Here is a 16,767-nt window from a genome sequence, read left to right on the forward strand (position 1 = left end):
AAAGAGAGAAAAGAAATACTCAAGCCAAAAACGTGTATAAAGAGGCTGGTCGTCACAGTGTTATAGCAAAAAATGAAAAGCGTCCAAATATTCATCAGTAGGACCCTGGTTATTAGAAAATACCTAAATGTTCATCTGTAAGAGAGACATGTATTAAATTACAATACATCCAATAATGGAATACTATGGAGCCATAAAAAAAAAAAGTGGCTCTATTTGAACCAGTCCAGGAAGATGTACATGCGCTGGACGCCAGTCATGACCGAATCAGTTAAACTCTGTGCCTCAGTGTGCTTGTCTGTAAAATGGGGATGTTACAGAACCTATCTTGTGGAGAGGATTGTGAGGATAAAATAAACCAATACGAGGGTGCCTGGGTGGCTCAGTTGATTAAGCGACTGCCTTCGGCTCAGGTCATGATCCTGGAGTCCCTGGATCGAGTCCCGCAACAGGCTCCCTGCTCGGCAGGGAGTCTGCTTCTCCCTCTGACCCTAACCCCTCTCATGTGCTCTCTCTCATTCTCTCTCTCTCAAATAAATAAATAAAATCTTTAAAAAAAAAATAAAAAAAATAAACCAATACGAACGTGACGGGCACACACTGGAAGCTTAATAAATGTTGGCTATGACTATTATTTGGTGTCAAACAAAAAACACCAATTGTAGAATGTATCATGTTCAGCATGATCCCAAGATAAATTTTAAAAAATACATTATGAATAGCATATGAATGGAAAATATTTTAACAAAGACATTAACCTATTTTCATGATTTAAAAATATTTAAGATGACAGTCACATCCCCTTTTCAAGATGTATTGTCCTACCTTATTTGGGTCCAGTTTCTGGCATCATTTCCCTTCTGGGGATGGGGGGCCTCTGCCCTTCTGACTAAATCCTTGCGGGCTGGCCCGGCCCAGCGGGCACCACACAGGTTAGTATGTGCAAACTCTCCCCCTCGAAAGGGTCCTTCTGAGGTGATGCCCAACATGACAGAGGGCCTCTCTGTCCCTCCTCTGCCAGGGACCCTGGCCCCACGCTGAAAAGGATAGGCAGAAGGCCCAGGATCCCTGCCCCAGTGCCCAGCTCCCCACAGCCCCCGGCCATGCTGCCTGTCCTTCTACTCACAGCCCTGACTTCCGTCCCTGCTCAGGCCTCAGCCGCCCAGCTCTCCTGGGAGAGGCCGTGGTGAGGGGCAGAGCTCTGGGTGGGAAATCAGATCCCTGACTCAGCGTCCAAAAAGGTGAACCTGAGCCAGACATGAACCCCTTGGGTCTTCCATTCCCTGTTGGGTGGGGGCAGAGACACAGTGATTGCCAAGGCTGGGAGAGCACAAGATCATATGTTTAGGAAGGCAGAGTCCACCGACGCGGCCAGCCCCAGGCAGCCCCATGAGCCCAAGCAGAGCTAAGTGTCCTCCACCCCAGATCACACTCATCCTCATTCTCCCCACCGCCCACCAGCCTCAGGAAGATTAGCACTACCACTTTACAGCTAAGGAAACAGAGGCACAGAGAGATCAGTAGACTTGCCCAACGCCACCCAGCCGGTAAGTGGCCAAGCTGAGTCACACTCAGGTCTGCTGACCTCCAGATGTCCCTCATCTCTCCCCATGGTATTCACATGTGCTCAGGGTTGGCTTCTGCAGGCCAGTCCTGCAGACCCTTTCCCAGTGGGCAGCACTTCTGGTTTGTGTTCTGAACCTTCTGGAAATGACCAGGGAAGCCTTTCCCATTCCCAATTTTTCTTCTTCCTCCAGACCCAATCATTTCCTCCCACATGGATATATTTGCACATCCCTGCTGATTCCACATTGGATAAGGGAGGCGAAGACAAGAAGGGGGAGCTGAGAGCCCAGGGTCACTATGGTGCTGGGACCACCAGCCTTTCAGAATCTTCTGGGCAGCTGGTGAAAACAGATTTCTAGGCTCCTCTCAACCCTCTGCGGGACCTGGAATCTGCGTGTCGCAAGCTGCCTTGAGGATTCACTGGGGTTGGAGCCCCACAGGTGGAGAGGGAGGCTCCAGGGCTCCAGCCTTGCCCTATCCTAAATGCCTTGCTAGAAGGAGAGCATGGGGGTCCCACCAGAGGTCCCACCGAGCCACCACGTCATCCTGACTTACCTGCTCAGATGCTGACCACCAGGCAGGAATCACCTTCTCCCCGCCCCTGGCTGCTGGTCTCTCAGACACAATGGGGGGATTAGCTGGCAGCAGCGGGCCGTGTGCAAGGGATTAGAAGGTGCCCAACAGGGGTGGGGAGGTGACAGTGGAAGACAGGAGCTCCGTGGCCAGGCAGCCAGGGACAACCTGGGCCGTCCAGGGGCCAGCAGGGATCGAGGTCCCAGGGAAGGAGCCCCGCTTGGCCCTGGTTGGAGCAGCATGAGTTGCCATGGGACCCAGGGTACCACACACCTTGGCCAAGCCACAGAGTGGCCGGTGGGAGAATAACAGCTTTGTGTCCCTGTGTGAGGGGAGTGAGGTGCTGGCAGGGGAGTGATCACATGGGGCCCTGCATGAGTGAGACTTGGCTTATGCCCCCCTCCCTGGGCTGAGCAGCCTGGAGGTAGCAGAGCCCCTGGGGAGTGGGCAAAGTCAGATGTGCCTGGGGGAAGAGGAAGGGGCTCTAGGGCAAGGAAAATGAACAAACTTTGGCCATACACCAGTTGGGATGACCCTCATGTGCTTATATATGGAGAGAAAGAAGCCAGACTCAAAAGACCCTGATGAGCCACATAGACAAAGCTCACAAGGGGCAAAACTAGCCTGTCTTGTCTGGCTGCAAACATACGTAGTAAAACGACCAGGCAAATCAGTGGTGATGTTTTATAGCCAGAGAGCGGTTACCTCTGCAGGGGGTTGAGCTGGGGAAGGGGTATGTGGAAGCTTCTAGGGGCTGGCAGAGCCCTCCCTGTTTCTTGCTTTCTTTAGCTGGCATCAATTTTTAAAAACAACTTACGAGGTATAATTTCTATGCCATAAAATTCACCCATTTTTAATAAAGTGACTGAGCTAGGCAATTTGCACCACCCAGTTTTAGACCATTGCCATCGCCCCGATGAGACCCTTCATGCTTGGTGGGAATCACTCCCATCCTCAGCCATAGCTCCGGACAACCACCAGTATGCTCTCCGGCCCCCCAAATGGGCCTTTTCTGGACATTTTCTATAATGGATCATACAACATGTGGAGTGTTTTTGTGTCTGATTTCTTTCATTTAGCATAATGTTTTTGAGGATCACCCACATGGAACCACGTATCAGGACTTCGTTTCCTTTAAATTCCTGAGTATACCATGGGGGAGGATATAGCATAGTCTATGAATCTACTCACTAGTCAGTGGACACTTGGGTTGTTCCCACCTATCGGCTATTTGAAATCATGCTGCTGTGAAGATTTGTGCACCAGCTTTTGTGTGGACATATATATTTTCAGTATGCTTGGGAAGATTCCTAGGGATAAAATTGCTGCGTTCTGTGATAATTTTATGTGCTGTGTTTTAAAAAACTGCTAATCTGTTTTGCAAAGTAGTACCTCTTGTCTTGGCCTGAATAAGAGAACGTGGGCTCTCGCCTTAGAAATTATTAGTTACATTATATGTTTACGCACTTGCTGTATTTTGTTGTATTTTATAACTTTAAAAGACTTAAAAACAAATCGGGGGTGGGGTGGTGCGTAGAGGCAACTCTGGGAGAGTTTTCTCTAAGGGGTGGGGCTCAGGGGTGCTGTCTGGGGGGGCTGCCTGGAGCCCCGGAGGTGGAACAGCAAGGGAGCCAGATTCTGCATGAGCCTCCCAGGAGGTCTCCCAGGACCCAGCAGTCTCAGCACCTGGGCAGGTGTCTGCGGAGCATATCCCAGTACAGACATAGAAGTTAGACTCTCCCCAGGTCGCCTCACCTGTGGGGCCCAACGCCAGTGGTTGTGACCGGGGTGGCGGGCAGGCCCCAGGGCTTTCAGGTGCTGGGCTTAGGCACTCATGACCTCTCTTTCCTGGGAGGGAGGGAGGGAGGCTGCAGGCCTGCAGGGGGCCAGGGCTAGAATATCACCTGCTAATCCCTAGCCTGCTGAGGCCACCACTCTCCCTGATCCCTTTATGCTGACCCTGGATACTAGCCAACTGCTAATCGCCACCCTTGGAGACCCAAGGTCTGGGAGGCAGGGTAGTGCCCTCTTCTCTCAAGTCTATAGGACGGCTCACAGTCTCCCTACAAGGCAGGGCCTAGGGTCTTGCCTAACATAGAGCCTTGAGGCCCAGAGAGAGACAGCGACTAGCCCAGGATCACACAGCATGCCCTGGCTTGCCGTGGCATGGCCACCTCCAGGGTGGCTTATGCTAACGCCCGGGAGACAGCAACCTTCAGGAAAGCCAAAAGTGGGAGCCAGTGAGCAACACCCCAGGTAGCTGGCTCCTCTCCTCAGAACCGACAGTTGCCAGGGTTGCCGAGGAGTGGGTGCCCTCACAATCAGGCAGCAATGGGCGTTGTCTCTCTGCAGAATGTTCCTTTATTCTCCTACTGTATAAGGCACTGGGGTCAGTCCATCTCCCTGCCTCTTCTCCCCACTGAGCCGTCAGAAGAGCAGGAAACCCTCACAGGCCTGTGTACCTGCAGACCAGGTAGCCGCTGTCGGTGGGGGGGGGGGGGGCGGTAAGGAGCAAGGAGTCCTTTCTCCCCTCTTCCCCCTGCCCCACGTCCCCGTCCTCCCTGGGAAGGCCCACAGCCTGAGACAGCTTCCCTAGGGCCAGTCCCCTTAGCCTGTCCCTGCTCCTCCACGGTCCAAGGTCCTCGCTCCTCCTGTGCACCTACCACTCACCTCCGCCTCGCACATCTAACGGGGTCACGCAGAAAGCAAGCAGACTCAACAAATTCTCCCGAAAGTTTCAATGACCGACAAGCCGTGGGAATAGCCACTCTTTAAAGGGAGGCACCGAGCAACCAGCAATGCTGTTCTAGTTCATATCTCTCATGCCTCACCCCTTCTTTAAAACTTGCCTGTGTCTCCCTGTAGAATTTTGAGTAAATGCCAGATACTTTAGCTAAGGCCAGAAGTCCATAATTAGCTACCCAGAGGCAAACGGAGCTCATTTCTGAACCCATCTGCGGCTGCTGCTTCCCCATCCCGATTTAAAAACAGACTCCCATGCGGCCGCTTTTAGACCGTTCTGAGCCACACACACCCTCTCCTGACCTGTCAGAGCCCTGAGCACGCGCACGCGGGTGAGTCTGAATGTCCCTGACTCCGCAGGCGATGCCCCCAGCTCTGGGTAGTAGTGTTGGACGAGTAGAGAAATCGGCCCCGGCCAAGGTTGTGTCACCCCATAAAAGGGTGTTGGGTCGGGGTGTCTCTGCTCCCCCAGCCATGACCCACATCATCGACCTGGTGCCCTGGGACGACTGCTCCACGCACGCGTTCGCGTCCCCCGCCATCCTGCTGCCGCTGGAGCCGCCACGCAACCAGCTGGCGGGCGTGAAGCAGCAGCTCTACCACCCGGCCCTGCCCAGCCTGCGCCGCATGGACATGGACTCGGTCAGGGCCTGCCTTTCCGACGAGCACTGCCGGTCCACCACCTACTGCCGCAGAGGTCCGGCCACCGGGCTGCCGCTGGCCACCGGCCGCTCCGGGCCTTGCGGGGCGGGGGTGGGGGTGGGGGGGGGGAAAAGCCAGGGGGGGGGGGGGGGGGGGGGTTGGGGGGGGGGGGACCTGCCCAGGTCTCAGCCTCCGCTTCCTTATCAGGAAAATTGGGTAACAGGGCCTGCCTCATATTATGCTGAGATTAAAACGAGCTGGGAGAATAGGGGAAGGGAGGGAAAAATAAAACAAGGCGAAATCAGAGAGCGAGACAAACCATAAGAGACTCTTAATCACAGGAAATAAACTGAGGGTTGCTGGAGGGGAGGGAGGTGGGGGGGTGGGGGACCTGGGTGAGGGGCATTGAGGAGGGCACCTGATGTGATGAGCACTGGGTGTTACATACAACCCACGAATCACTGAACTCCACCTCTGAGACTAATAATACACTCTATGTTAATTAATTGAATTTAAATAAATAAATAAATAACAAGCTAAGAGAAGCACTTAAAGTCGTGCCTAGCACAGAGCACGCGCCCAACAATAACATGACGGTGGTTACTAATGGAGAGAGAAGTGTGCAGAAGTCGTGTAGTAGGAGTGATCATAAAGCGACAGTGACAGCTTCTGCCCAATCTGCTCTCCACGTGGAAAAGGAAGAGAAAGACCCTCCTCACACTCCCCATGAATGAGAGGTGGACAGGAGAGTCTTTGGGGTGAAAAGGCCACATGCACCCAAGGAATAGCTCTTCATCGATTGAGAAGCTTGGGTGTGGAGATGGGGGTGCCTGTGAATGAATGAATGAATGAATGAATGAATGAATGAATACACGTTCATTTCAGCACATGTATTAAGCACTTGCTTTGTGCCTGATGCTGCCCCAGAGGGAGGGAAACAGAGAAGATAGCATGTGCAGGGCCCTGGAGGGGAAAAACTGCCCCAGGTGTTGGGGGAACTTGAGGGGTTTGGTTGGGCTGAAGGACAAGGTTGGGGCAGCAGCAGGAGCTGGGGTTGGGGACCAGGGCACTGTTACTAAGCTCAGGGAGCTTTGGAGGCAAAGGGGACCCTCTGAAGACTTGAAGCAGAAAAGAGGTCTGAGCATTCTAGGGGTGGGGAGGGGGTGGAGGATGGCTCAGAGGGACCAGAGGTGGATGGGGGCTGGGGGGGGGGTATGACACTGGGAGGGACCACAGTCTTCAGGAAGGAGTAACAGTGTTTCAGCCACTGGAGAGGGGTTGGGAAGGTATTTAGGAGATGAAGTAACAGGATTTGGTACCAGTGTGGTGAGGGGCAAGAGTGGGAAGTCTGGAATGATACCCAGTTTCCAGCTCAGGTGACAAGTGGGACGAAGGTGTCAGAGACTGCATGGAAATTTCCAGAGGCCCCATGCAGAGCCCTGTAGGGCCTAGATGGGAAATGCCGGAGGTGGGTAGGGAAGCAGTGAGGAGGGAGGCCCCCACACCTGGCCTTCTAAGGGGCAGCCGCCACGGGGCTCCGGCTAACTGCTGCGTGGGCAGGCTCAGCACGTTTCTCCCAATTTCCTGGGTTCTCTTGGAAGCCAGGAATCTAGGTTTTTAGGGACAGCTTTTGATTTAGATATGTATTTTTATTGCAAGTTTATGCCGTTAATAAAAGTAATAGAGTCACAGGTTCAAAATTCAAATGCTGTAACAATGTAGATCTTAACATCTCCCTCTGCCATCCCCCACTTCTACTGACTTACAGGTAACCTGCCAGTTTCCAATGTATCCTTCCACTGTTTACTAATGCAAATACAAACATAAATTCTTTTGCTCCCCAACTTTTTGTTATGAAGATATTCAAACATAGAAAAAAGTTGAAAGGATAATACTATGGACACCCAGTGCCTTCCACCTGCTTCAGTTAATCCATTACCATATTTGATTATTCTCTAACACACACACACACACACACACACACACACACTCACAACTCTCACACACACTTCAGCAAACAGTTCCCAGTGACAACAACCTCCTATATGACACGATACTATATGATCACATCTAGGAAAGTTAACAATAATTCCATAACACCTACTCTTCAGTCTATATTGAAATGTCCCAAATGACCCCTAAAGATGTCTCAGAGTTTTAAAATCCTTCCAGAACCAGGCTGCAATCTAGGATTGCACATTGTAACTGGTTGCTATGTATCTTGTTTTAGTCTGAAATAGTCCACCCACTTTCCATTTTCCAATTGGAAAATTTCCAATTTTAATATCGGCTTTTTAGAGTTCAAAATACTTATGTTGTAGATAGTCCTACGTTGTGAATCTGAGTATTTCCTTACAATGTTGTTTACCTTGATTGTTTTCTGTAAACTAGAAACTAGGTGTAGAGGCTTGGTTAGCCAGATAAAACATTGGTGGCCAGAATCTTGCACAGGGGATGGATGCCATGTTTGCCCTAATGCTTCAGTGGGAGACACGTAATGTCATTACCCTGCTGTTCGTGATGTGAGGTTTGATGACTTGGTTAAGGTGGTGACCTGAATGTATCTTCTTCTCTGCCTCCAATTGCCTCAGTTTTAGGCGTTAAAGCAAAAGGGAGCATACAGCATATACTCTTGGACACCTTGGAGGTTTCGTATGGAGAACTGCCTCTATTTATTTTAAGTAGCTGCCTAGTGAGGACATATCACAGTGTATTTAACGAGTCCTTTAATGACAGACACTTGAGCTGCTCCATCATTCTCTGCTCCCAGCAATGCTGAAATGGGTAGATCTTTTACCCACATCATTTCCCAGTTGTACACCTGTAATGTGGGATAAATTCCCAGAAGTAGGACCAGAGGGTCCGAAGGTATGTGTATTTATACTTCTGATAGTTAATGCCAATTGTTTTCCATAGGCTGGAACCAATTAATACCCCCTCTGGCAATATTACAGCAGTGGCCCTGTTTCCAATAACTGCACTAACTTTTGGATTGTTTCCAAACTGATAGGCAAATATTGGCATCTTAATGTAGTTTGAAGATGCATTCATCTTATTGTGAATGAGGCTGAGTGTCTTTTCATATGTTTTAGGGACCACCAGCATTCCTTGTGTTTGTGTGTGAATTACCTATGCATACAGCTGGCTCATTCTTCCTTTCTTGTCTTGATTTCTAGGAACTCTTCAGGGAAATTGCACCTCATCTGTAAAATAAGTGGAAATATTTTTTTCCCATTTGCCCTTTGACTCCTGTCAGTTTTGCCAAGCAGAAGTTTGCTTTTTGTAGTCAAAGTCATCAGTCTTCCCTTTATGGCTATCAGATTGTGAATGAGTTGATATGGCCTTCCCCACCCTAAGGTTATAAGGGAATTTACACATTTTCCTCTAGGGTTTTTATGGTTTTGTGTTTTTTACATTGAAATCTTTGATCTACTTGGAGTTCATCCTGTTGTAAAAGTAAAAATCTATTCTATCTTGGGTTTTTTTTAAGTTGTCAAATATTTCCAGGAACTTTTGGAGAAAGGGCTCCTGAGGGGGCCCATGATGGCTGGTGGAGGAGACACCTCTTCTCCCTCTCTCCCTCTCTTCTTCAGATGACTTCGACAACGCCCACTTCACACTTTTGGGTGTCCCCAACAAACCCCTTCAGTGCTTGGTGAGTGTCCTTTGCTCCTGGCCCCGGGTTTGCTCAGGGGAGAGGGTGTGAAGGTCCTGCCTGCTCCCAGCCCCAAGTACCTCGGGTTCTTCAGCTGCCTGCTTGGGCCCCTGCCCCCTTCCCATCTCCTTTAGGGGGCTTCAGGCTCTCCGCCAAGCGCCTGGGCCGGAAGGGCCAAGTTGTCAGGCCCAGGCTCCGGGCTGGTCTGGGTCGGCCCCCCAGGCTTCTGCACCTACCACTACGCCCTGACTCACATCACCCTGGCAGGACGTCACGGCGACGGGCCAGAGACTCCGCAACAGGTGCCACGAGGGAAAGCTGGTACCCATCGTGCCGGGCATCAACCGGGTCGACTGGCCCTGCTTCACACGCGCCATTGAGGACTGGTCCCGCTTCGTGTCTTCCGCCGGCGAGTTCAAGCTGCCCTGCCCGAGCAAGAGGGGTCAGTCTACTGGGCCCGGAGGATGCCCTAGGGCGGGAGAGACCCGGAGCGCCACCTGCGGGCGAGGGGCATCGGGGGGGCTGCGACAAGGACGGCGGGGAAACCGAGGAGCAGCTGGGGCACTTAGAGCGGGCAGGACCGAGACAGGCTGAGGGACAAAGACGTGGGGCTCGTCTTGGGGAGGGGCCAGGGGCCAGGTCCCGGCCCGAGGGAGCCATTGGGCGGAGGCTGAGCGCGGGGCGGGTTCTGGGACGGGCGGAGCAGGGTCTAGAAGCGGGGCTTGTCCTGGCCGAGCCGGGCAGGCGGGACTGGCTCACCCAACGGGTGTGGGCGTGGTTCGGTCCAGGGGCGGGGCTCAGGTAAGGGCGGGGGCGGGGCTTGTTCGGGGCGGCCTGGGGGCTGGAGAAGGGCGGTCTCTCCGCAGTCGAGAGTTTCAGTGGCTACGCGGTGCGGCACTTGAAGCCGGAGGTGACCCAGAATTGGCGGGTAAGGAGGGCTGCGCGCTGACCTGTCCCTGGGAACCAGGGGGTCGGGGAGGAGAAGCTAACACGCGGGGCGGGGTGGGGAGAGGGCACCCAGAGCAGGGTTTCCCGGTCCCCAGGGCCAAGATCTCTGGCAGAGAGCGCTGTGGCGGGCCGGGGGGGCGGGGGTGTCAGTGTCCCCTCCTCGGCTCACGGATCCCCCATTCCTCTGGCCCGCGCCAGTACTGTCTCAACCAGAACCCCAGCCTGGACCGCTACGGACAGAAACCCCTGCCTTTCGACTCCTTGTAAGTGACGCCACAGGCCCCGGGACCCCATACCCGGAGGAGGGAGGATGGGGTCTTGGCCGCTTTCCTCCGAGCACCTTTAGTGACTCTTGAAAGTGTGAAACCCGGGAAAACTGCTGGGTTCCAATACACCACAAGGAAATTGCAGTTCCAAACTGAACAGATGTTTAATCAAACGGAGCATCCTGTCGTCCAGTCCCTGGCAACCCCACCTTTCGGAGTGGAGGCATTAGGTGGGACCAGGGTGGAATGTAATCCTTCTGGTGGGAGCGCCTCCCGAGATGGGAGTGAGGTGCCCCGAGAGGGTCACCCTTCCCCACCTCGGGCTCACCTTCCTCCTCCCTTTCTGGCAGGAACGCCTTCCGACACTTCGGCTCAATCTACAGGTAGGGGAATGACCCCCTCCCGCTCCACAACCGGCCACTCCTCCGTGGGGCTGTGTCCTGGCCGCCTCTGGGCTCAGGCGACTCTCAGACCCCTCTCCACCCCGCCTCGAGCCAAGGGATTGGTACCCTCCGGGTGATATCAGGGCCCGATCTGCTTCCCTCTGGAGAGATCCGCGCCAGGAGAAAGCGCAGCCTACTGGGAGATGGGGGGAGCAGAGTGCATGTCCCACCCGATTTGGCTCAGACTAGGCCAAAAGGAGGGGGGCTTACCAGGGAGGAGAGCAAGGGCTGATGGAAAGAACCGAGAGTCTGCCTTCCAGGATCCGGAGAGGTGGGAAGGGCTGAGGCTCCTGTTTCCAGCAGGAAAGTGGAAGGTATTCAAGCATCTTCATCTTTCAGCCCTCTCCCAACTACCAGGCCCCCTTTCCTCCACCGCAGCAGTACCACACTCCTGGGTGTCCCCCAAAGCACCAGCACAACCAAGCACGCCACACTTTTGCTGGTGCTGTTTCAGGGCCTAGGTGATCCTTCCTTCTCTGCCTGGAAAATTCCTCCTCACTCTTGAAAGCCCAGCCTAGATGTCCCATCCTCCTTGGTCTTCCCTGAGGCTCCCTTGAAGCCTCTCCCCTCCAGCTCAAACCCCCTCGGGCTGGTCACCACAGATGCATCCCTATCTGATAGCACGTAGACTATTGCGTTATAATTATTGATGGAAAGTTTGCCTTCTCTCACCCACCCTGTCCACACACAGGGGAACGCTTTCTGATATTTTACTATTATATACTATTATATAATGCCTGCCAGGGTAAGTGCACTAAATGTTTGAAAAATGAGTAAAGCACGGCAGGACTGGGGATCAATGAGAAACAAAGATGAGGCAAACTGGAAGGGGGTGATTGAAAGTCAAGCAGAGTCTCTGAAAATATATAATTGAAAGGAAATAGGGAGCCACTGAAGGCTCTTGAGCCATAGAGAGATAGGATGGAAGCTGTGTTTTCAGAGCTTTGAGGACAGGAAGTTGGGTTTGGGGGGCAGGCCTACAGAAGGACAGCTTGATTTTCCCCAGGACACCCTGGAAGCCCCTGCCTCAACCCTATTTCTCTCCACAGTCGTGTCAACTATCTGACCCCCTGGCATTAATCTGTGAAAAGGAAGCCGACCCTCAGGCTGCTGGACTCTGGCACCTCAGGTTCTCCAGCAGGACAGGGGGTGTATGGTGGCACCACTCATTTCCCTACGAGGTCAGCCTGGCTGGAAATAAATCTCGTAATAATAAACCAGGTCTGTGTGTGTGTGTATGTGTGTGTGTGTGTGTGTTGCAGGGATTGGGATAGAGGTCAGTACCTCAGGATGCTGTCTTACCTTTACCTGCCCCCTGCCAACTCCTGGAGGACTGGTGGGGGGCTGGAGAAAGATGTTTCGTGACCCCAGGTAAAGAGTCAGGGTCTAAGCCCCAAGGCTCAGCCAGGGGTGAGGTGTAGAGTTAGCCTGGGAATTGGGTTTTCCCTGTGCCCCTGTCCCCTGCTTGCAGCCCCACAACCGGGCCCCCTCCACCTCAGACTTTGAACTTGGGCCCTAAAAAGAAAAGAGGAGGTTCAAAAGGAATTTTAGATACCTCTCTCAGAAGCTTTTACCATACCAGTATACTCTGGGGGCTTCCCTGGGTCTGGCAGGCTCTGGTGGGCTCAAGGCAGCCTCCGGGCGTGGAGCAAGAATCACCTACTCCCTCCATGTAGCTTCAGGACTAGCCCTCACATCTGTCCACCAAACTACAGAAAGGAAAGCATGTCCTGGGGATAGCCATGGGCTCTCGTGGGCCAGGTCCGGAATAACCGCACTCGAAGGGCTAAGGAAGAGTGTCTCTGGCATGGTTAGGGAGAGCCAGCTCCCTTCCAGATAGCCCACCCGCATCCCACTTGTGGGCATTCTGCAAGGACAGATCCCAACCAGGATAAATAGCCACCAAGCTCTAAGACTATCTGAACAGGAGCGCTGCGGCTAGGGTCTGGGGCCTCAGGGATCCTTGAAACTTCTGAAATCATGAGCAAAACTGTATGTGCCCCCCCATATACATTTTCCCATGGAGAGACCCCTTGTTTTCATCTGATTCTCAGGAGAGTCATTGCCCACAAAGGTTAGGAAACCCTGACTTATACCCTCCCCATCCCCTTCCACTAATAATTACTGAGCACCTACTGCATACAAGCTAGGTCTCAGGTGGAAGGAATTTAAAGAATAATACCAGGCTCTTATTTCTGGACTGTATGTTACACTATTCAGAACACTGTCATGTGACTTATTATCTCCTCCATGCCTCATATCCCATAAACACTCTGAAAAGTGACCAGAACGAATGCTATCCTATATCACAGATGGGAAAACTGAGGCCCAGACCAGGAAGTAGTTCACTTCGGCCGCACCCAGAACTCAGGACTCAGAGCAAGTCCCAGCACTCGACACAGTGTTCACATACAGTTTGTGCTCAATGTCGTAGAATAAATTATTTCCCAGAATGGGAGGTCTTTTGTTCAATCTTGGGTAAAAAACAAGGAGACAGCTTTGTCATTGTCATCTGATAATGCAGACGAGCCTGCCTTACAGACTCTAGGCTGACTTTAATTTCTTTTAGGAGTGGAGGTGATGGTTACTATCCTCATACGGAGGTGAGGGACCATGGTGTCTGTCTGTCTGTCCTCAAGGGTGGGGTTCTGCTGACAACAGAGCAGGAGCATGGGGAGGAGCAGACGGGGAGTGGTAAACAGATCACGGAGCCCCTTCTTCCTCGGGGGCCTATCGAGAAGGTCCCCAGCTTCCTGCCATTTCATGCAGGAAGAAACCCTTTCCTCCCAGCCCAGCGGGCAGTCCACCTGGCTTGAACCTCAGGAAGCCCCTGGCAGAACCTCTTGGGGCGTCAGAGCCACATTCTGCAAACCTGAGTGCCTCCCCCAACACGACAGCTCAGAGAAGGGATAGATCCGCCCAAGGCTCCCATCACAGCAGGGATGCTGGAGTCCTGGCCTGTGTGGGCCTGGGACAGCCAGAGAGCAGGCTTCAATGTACCAGAGGGAATCAAGTGCCTGGGGCTTTCTTCCTGGCCCTGCTTCCTTGACGCTGAATGACTGGGCAAGGCCCTCCGGGAATTTGGCCCAGGGGACATTTGAGGCTTACCCGGCCCCATGCAGGGTGCAGGAAGGACACAGACCAGACGCGCTCCCTGCCTGGGAGGTGCTCCCAGTACAGGAGGAGAAAGGCAGGCCCAGCTGATTCAAACTTGAAAGCAGAAGGTGAGAATGTGGGCACACCTAAACCACACCACGTTCCTCGAGCCCAAGACACTGAAAGGTACGGTAACCCACACCAGCAATGTAATTAGGTTCTTGCTCACCAATTGTACACTGAATCCTGATTCCATAGACCTAAAAATGTGTGTCCAAGAATAAAGGAAATGCAGAGTGGATGAGCATTAACAAGCCTGATTCAGTTTGTACCTTCTTTTTTTATTATTAATTAATTTATTTTTAATTAATCTCTACACCCAAAACGGGGCTGGAACTCAGGACCCCAAGATCAAGAGTCCCATGCTCTTCCGACTGAGACAGCCAGGCACCCTACCACTTTCTATTTTTTAAGCGTAAGATAAAAAACATCATTGCAGACACCATGAGGTGAGTAATTTTAGGCCCATTTTATGGGTGATGAAATGGAGGTTAAGTGCCTGGCCCAAGGTCACACTGCTGGTGATTGGCAGAGCTGGGAATTGAAGCCAGCCTACCTGACCCTTGAGCTTGTGTAGCCACCACATTCCACTGCCTTCCTGCTATGAGAGAGATACAAGCCAAGAGTGGGGAGGAAACCAGAGGGGGCTTCCTGGGGGTGGGGACATCTGATAATCCCACCCAGAGGCCAAGAGATGGGAAGAAGCCCCACTCCCACCTAGCCTGGGCCACTGTCTCCTGGCCTCAAAGTCCCCTCAGCCTCAGGGGAGGACTCTTTACTCATCATAAATAGATCATTAGAAATCCTCCCTTATGGCCACTACCTTGGGGACAGTCCAGCCTCCATGGCCTCACCCACAGGTCTTCCTGGTCAGTGCCCCAATCCACATCCCTGGCCCTGGGCCTCAATGCATTGCCCCGCACAAACCTCCCCACCAGCCTCCTTGCTATTCTGAACACCCAGGCTCTTGTCTGCCTCCTCACCTTTCAAAGCCTTCCTCCCACCTGAAATGCCTTTCCCATCACTTCCAACCCAAATCCCACCATTTCTCCCAGGCAGGCCCCTCTCAAGTGCTCCCTCCCCCCCGGCCCCCCAGTCTTCCCCGATCCTACAGAACAAACTCCTAGCCTCTGGCCCACAGTTGGCTCTAAGGAAATACTGCACTTGGAGGCTCCCTTTACCTCTCTGAGTGAACACAGGGGCTCAGGAATGGGGCCTGGGGCCCCGCAGAACCCACACACAGATCTAGACTAAATGAAGCAACTACTACAAAGTAACAGTTGTGTTCATGACAAAGTAACACACCAAATACATCCTCACCCAGGGCCTGGGACTGGCAACGGGGATGGATCAGGGGTGAGGTGAGGGTCAGGGAGGACTCACATGTAACCTTTTGTGCTAAAAATCAGAAGCTTTGACATTTCTGACCTTACCTTTTGATACATGAAAAGCTCAAACCTCTCTCCTCTGAAGTTTTAGCTGCATGCCCCGCCGCACCAGCTCCTGGATGAACAAAGGCAGGAATGCAGACCTAGGTTGGGGAAACACACACAGGCAAGAGGGAGACCCCCGCGGGCACCCCCTATTCCCACCCCTCCTGTTGACCTCCTTTTCAGGGACCTGAGGAGGACTGGGCATTCCGGGCCTGGAATCTTTGTACATTTGTGACAATCAATAGCAGCCAAGGCTTTTCCTGGAGGCATGACCTTCAAGGAACAAAGAAATCCCCCGTTTGAGGATGGGATGTGGAGCTTATCACAGGCCAGCCTGGCCCAGCCTGGGAGGCCCCGGGACAACGTCCAAGGCCGGAGCAGCCCGCGGGCCTGACTGAGGCCTGCTCTGGAGGAGGGAATGAGGTAGGGAGGCGGGAGGTCAGGATGGAGGACTGGAGACAGACAGAAAACTTCCACAAAGGCATCTGAGGAGGTCTAGGCTCTTCCTGGAGCCGCCTCTGCACAGATGGGGAGACAGAGCCTGGCGGCTTTAATCCCTCAAGGAGTCGAGGGCCCACCGGAGGGCTGGCCGCCCCCTCTGCCAGCTGGTGAAAGGCTTTCCTGTCCCCTGGCTGGACCGGGTGCCGGCACCGGGCCCAGCCATTGTGCCCAGCTTCCTGGCCCGCAAAAAGTGGGTTGGAACCAGAGCCCCAGGCCTCAGCGGCCGGAGCTGGGGGCCTGGGACGTTCAGAGCCCAGGGCTGACCCATCCCCTCTGTCTGTTCCCCACCAGGCCAGCCTCCCCGATTCCAGGCCTCCTTCACCACCAAATGCGTGGCCTTGGGCAGCCCCAGGACTTCTCAGGCGTCAGCCCGAAGGGAATACTCACGTCTGCCCTGCCCTGCCCTCTTGGTAGGAGGCTCTGACCAGCGGGCAGAGGGGACAGGGCTTATGAATGGGGTGTCAGGGTGGGGGTGGGGAGAGCCCCGACATTCAGAGGGAAGCGTTAGGGCAGCCCCCTCCGGCCTCTGACCTCCGACTGTTCTGCTCTCCCGAGTGGCCACGACGTGCCCAACCCTCCACAAAGGCCATTGCACTGCGCCCTCACCCTCCCGAATTACCAGCTCCGAAGCGGGAGGCTTCTGTCCGCCTCTGTCTCTTGATCCTCCCCAGCTCTGGCTGTCGTCCCGATGTCACGGCTCACCCCAAGGTACCACCTTCTTCCTACGTGTCAGTGGTTGGGGCAAAGCGCATGATTCCCCAGACTGAAGGAGGGAGTATTAGTTTACGCCCCGCATCACAGTGTCCCAGGTCCCCTGGTGAAAATGCTCTGCTCTACAAGGG

General features: G+C 53.4%; 1 protein-coding gene across 1 annotated transcript; it reads left to right on the forward strand.

Annotated features, from left to right (window-relative positions):
- Positions 1-4,612: 4,612 nt before the first annotated feature.
- Positions 4,613-11,915, forward strand: TEPP (testis, prostate and placenta expressed). Its single transcript, XM_032424560.1, has 8 exons — positions 4,613-4,625; positions 5,354-5,578; positions 9,117-9,178; positions 9,446-9,620; positions 10,045-10,106; positions 10,325-10,389; positions 10,743-10,775; positions 11,885-11,915. The coding sequence occupies exons 2-8, from the start codon at positions 5,356-5,358 to the stop codon at positions 11,913-11,915; spliced, it is 651 nt and encodes a 216-aa protein (XP_032280451.1). The 5' UTR covers positions 4,613-4,625; positions 5,354-5,355.
- Positions 11,916-16,767: the final 4,852 nt, after the last annotated feature.

Source organism: Phoca vitulina, unplaced genomic scaffold (genome assembly GCF_004348235.1).
Source record: "Phoca vitulina isolate PV1807 unplaced genomic scaffold, GSC_HSeal_1.0 scaffold30, whole genome shotgun sequence".
Classification (NCBI taxonomy): domain Eukaryota; kingdom Metazoa; phylum Chordata; class Mammalia; order Carnivora; family Phocidae; genus Phoca; species Phoca vitulina.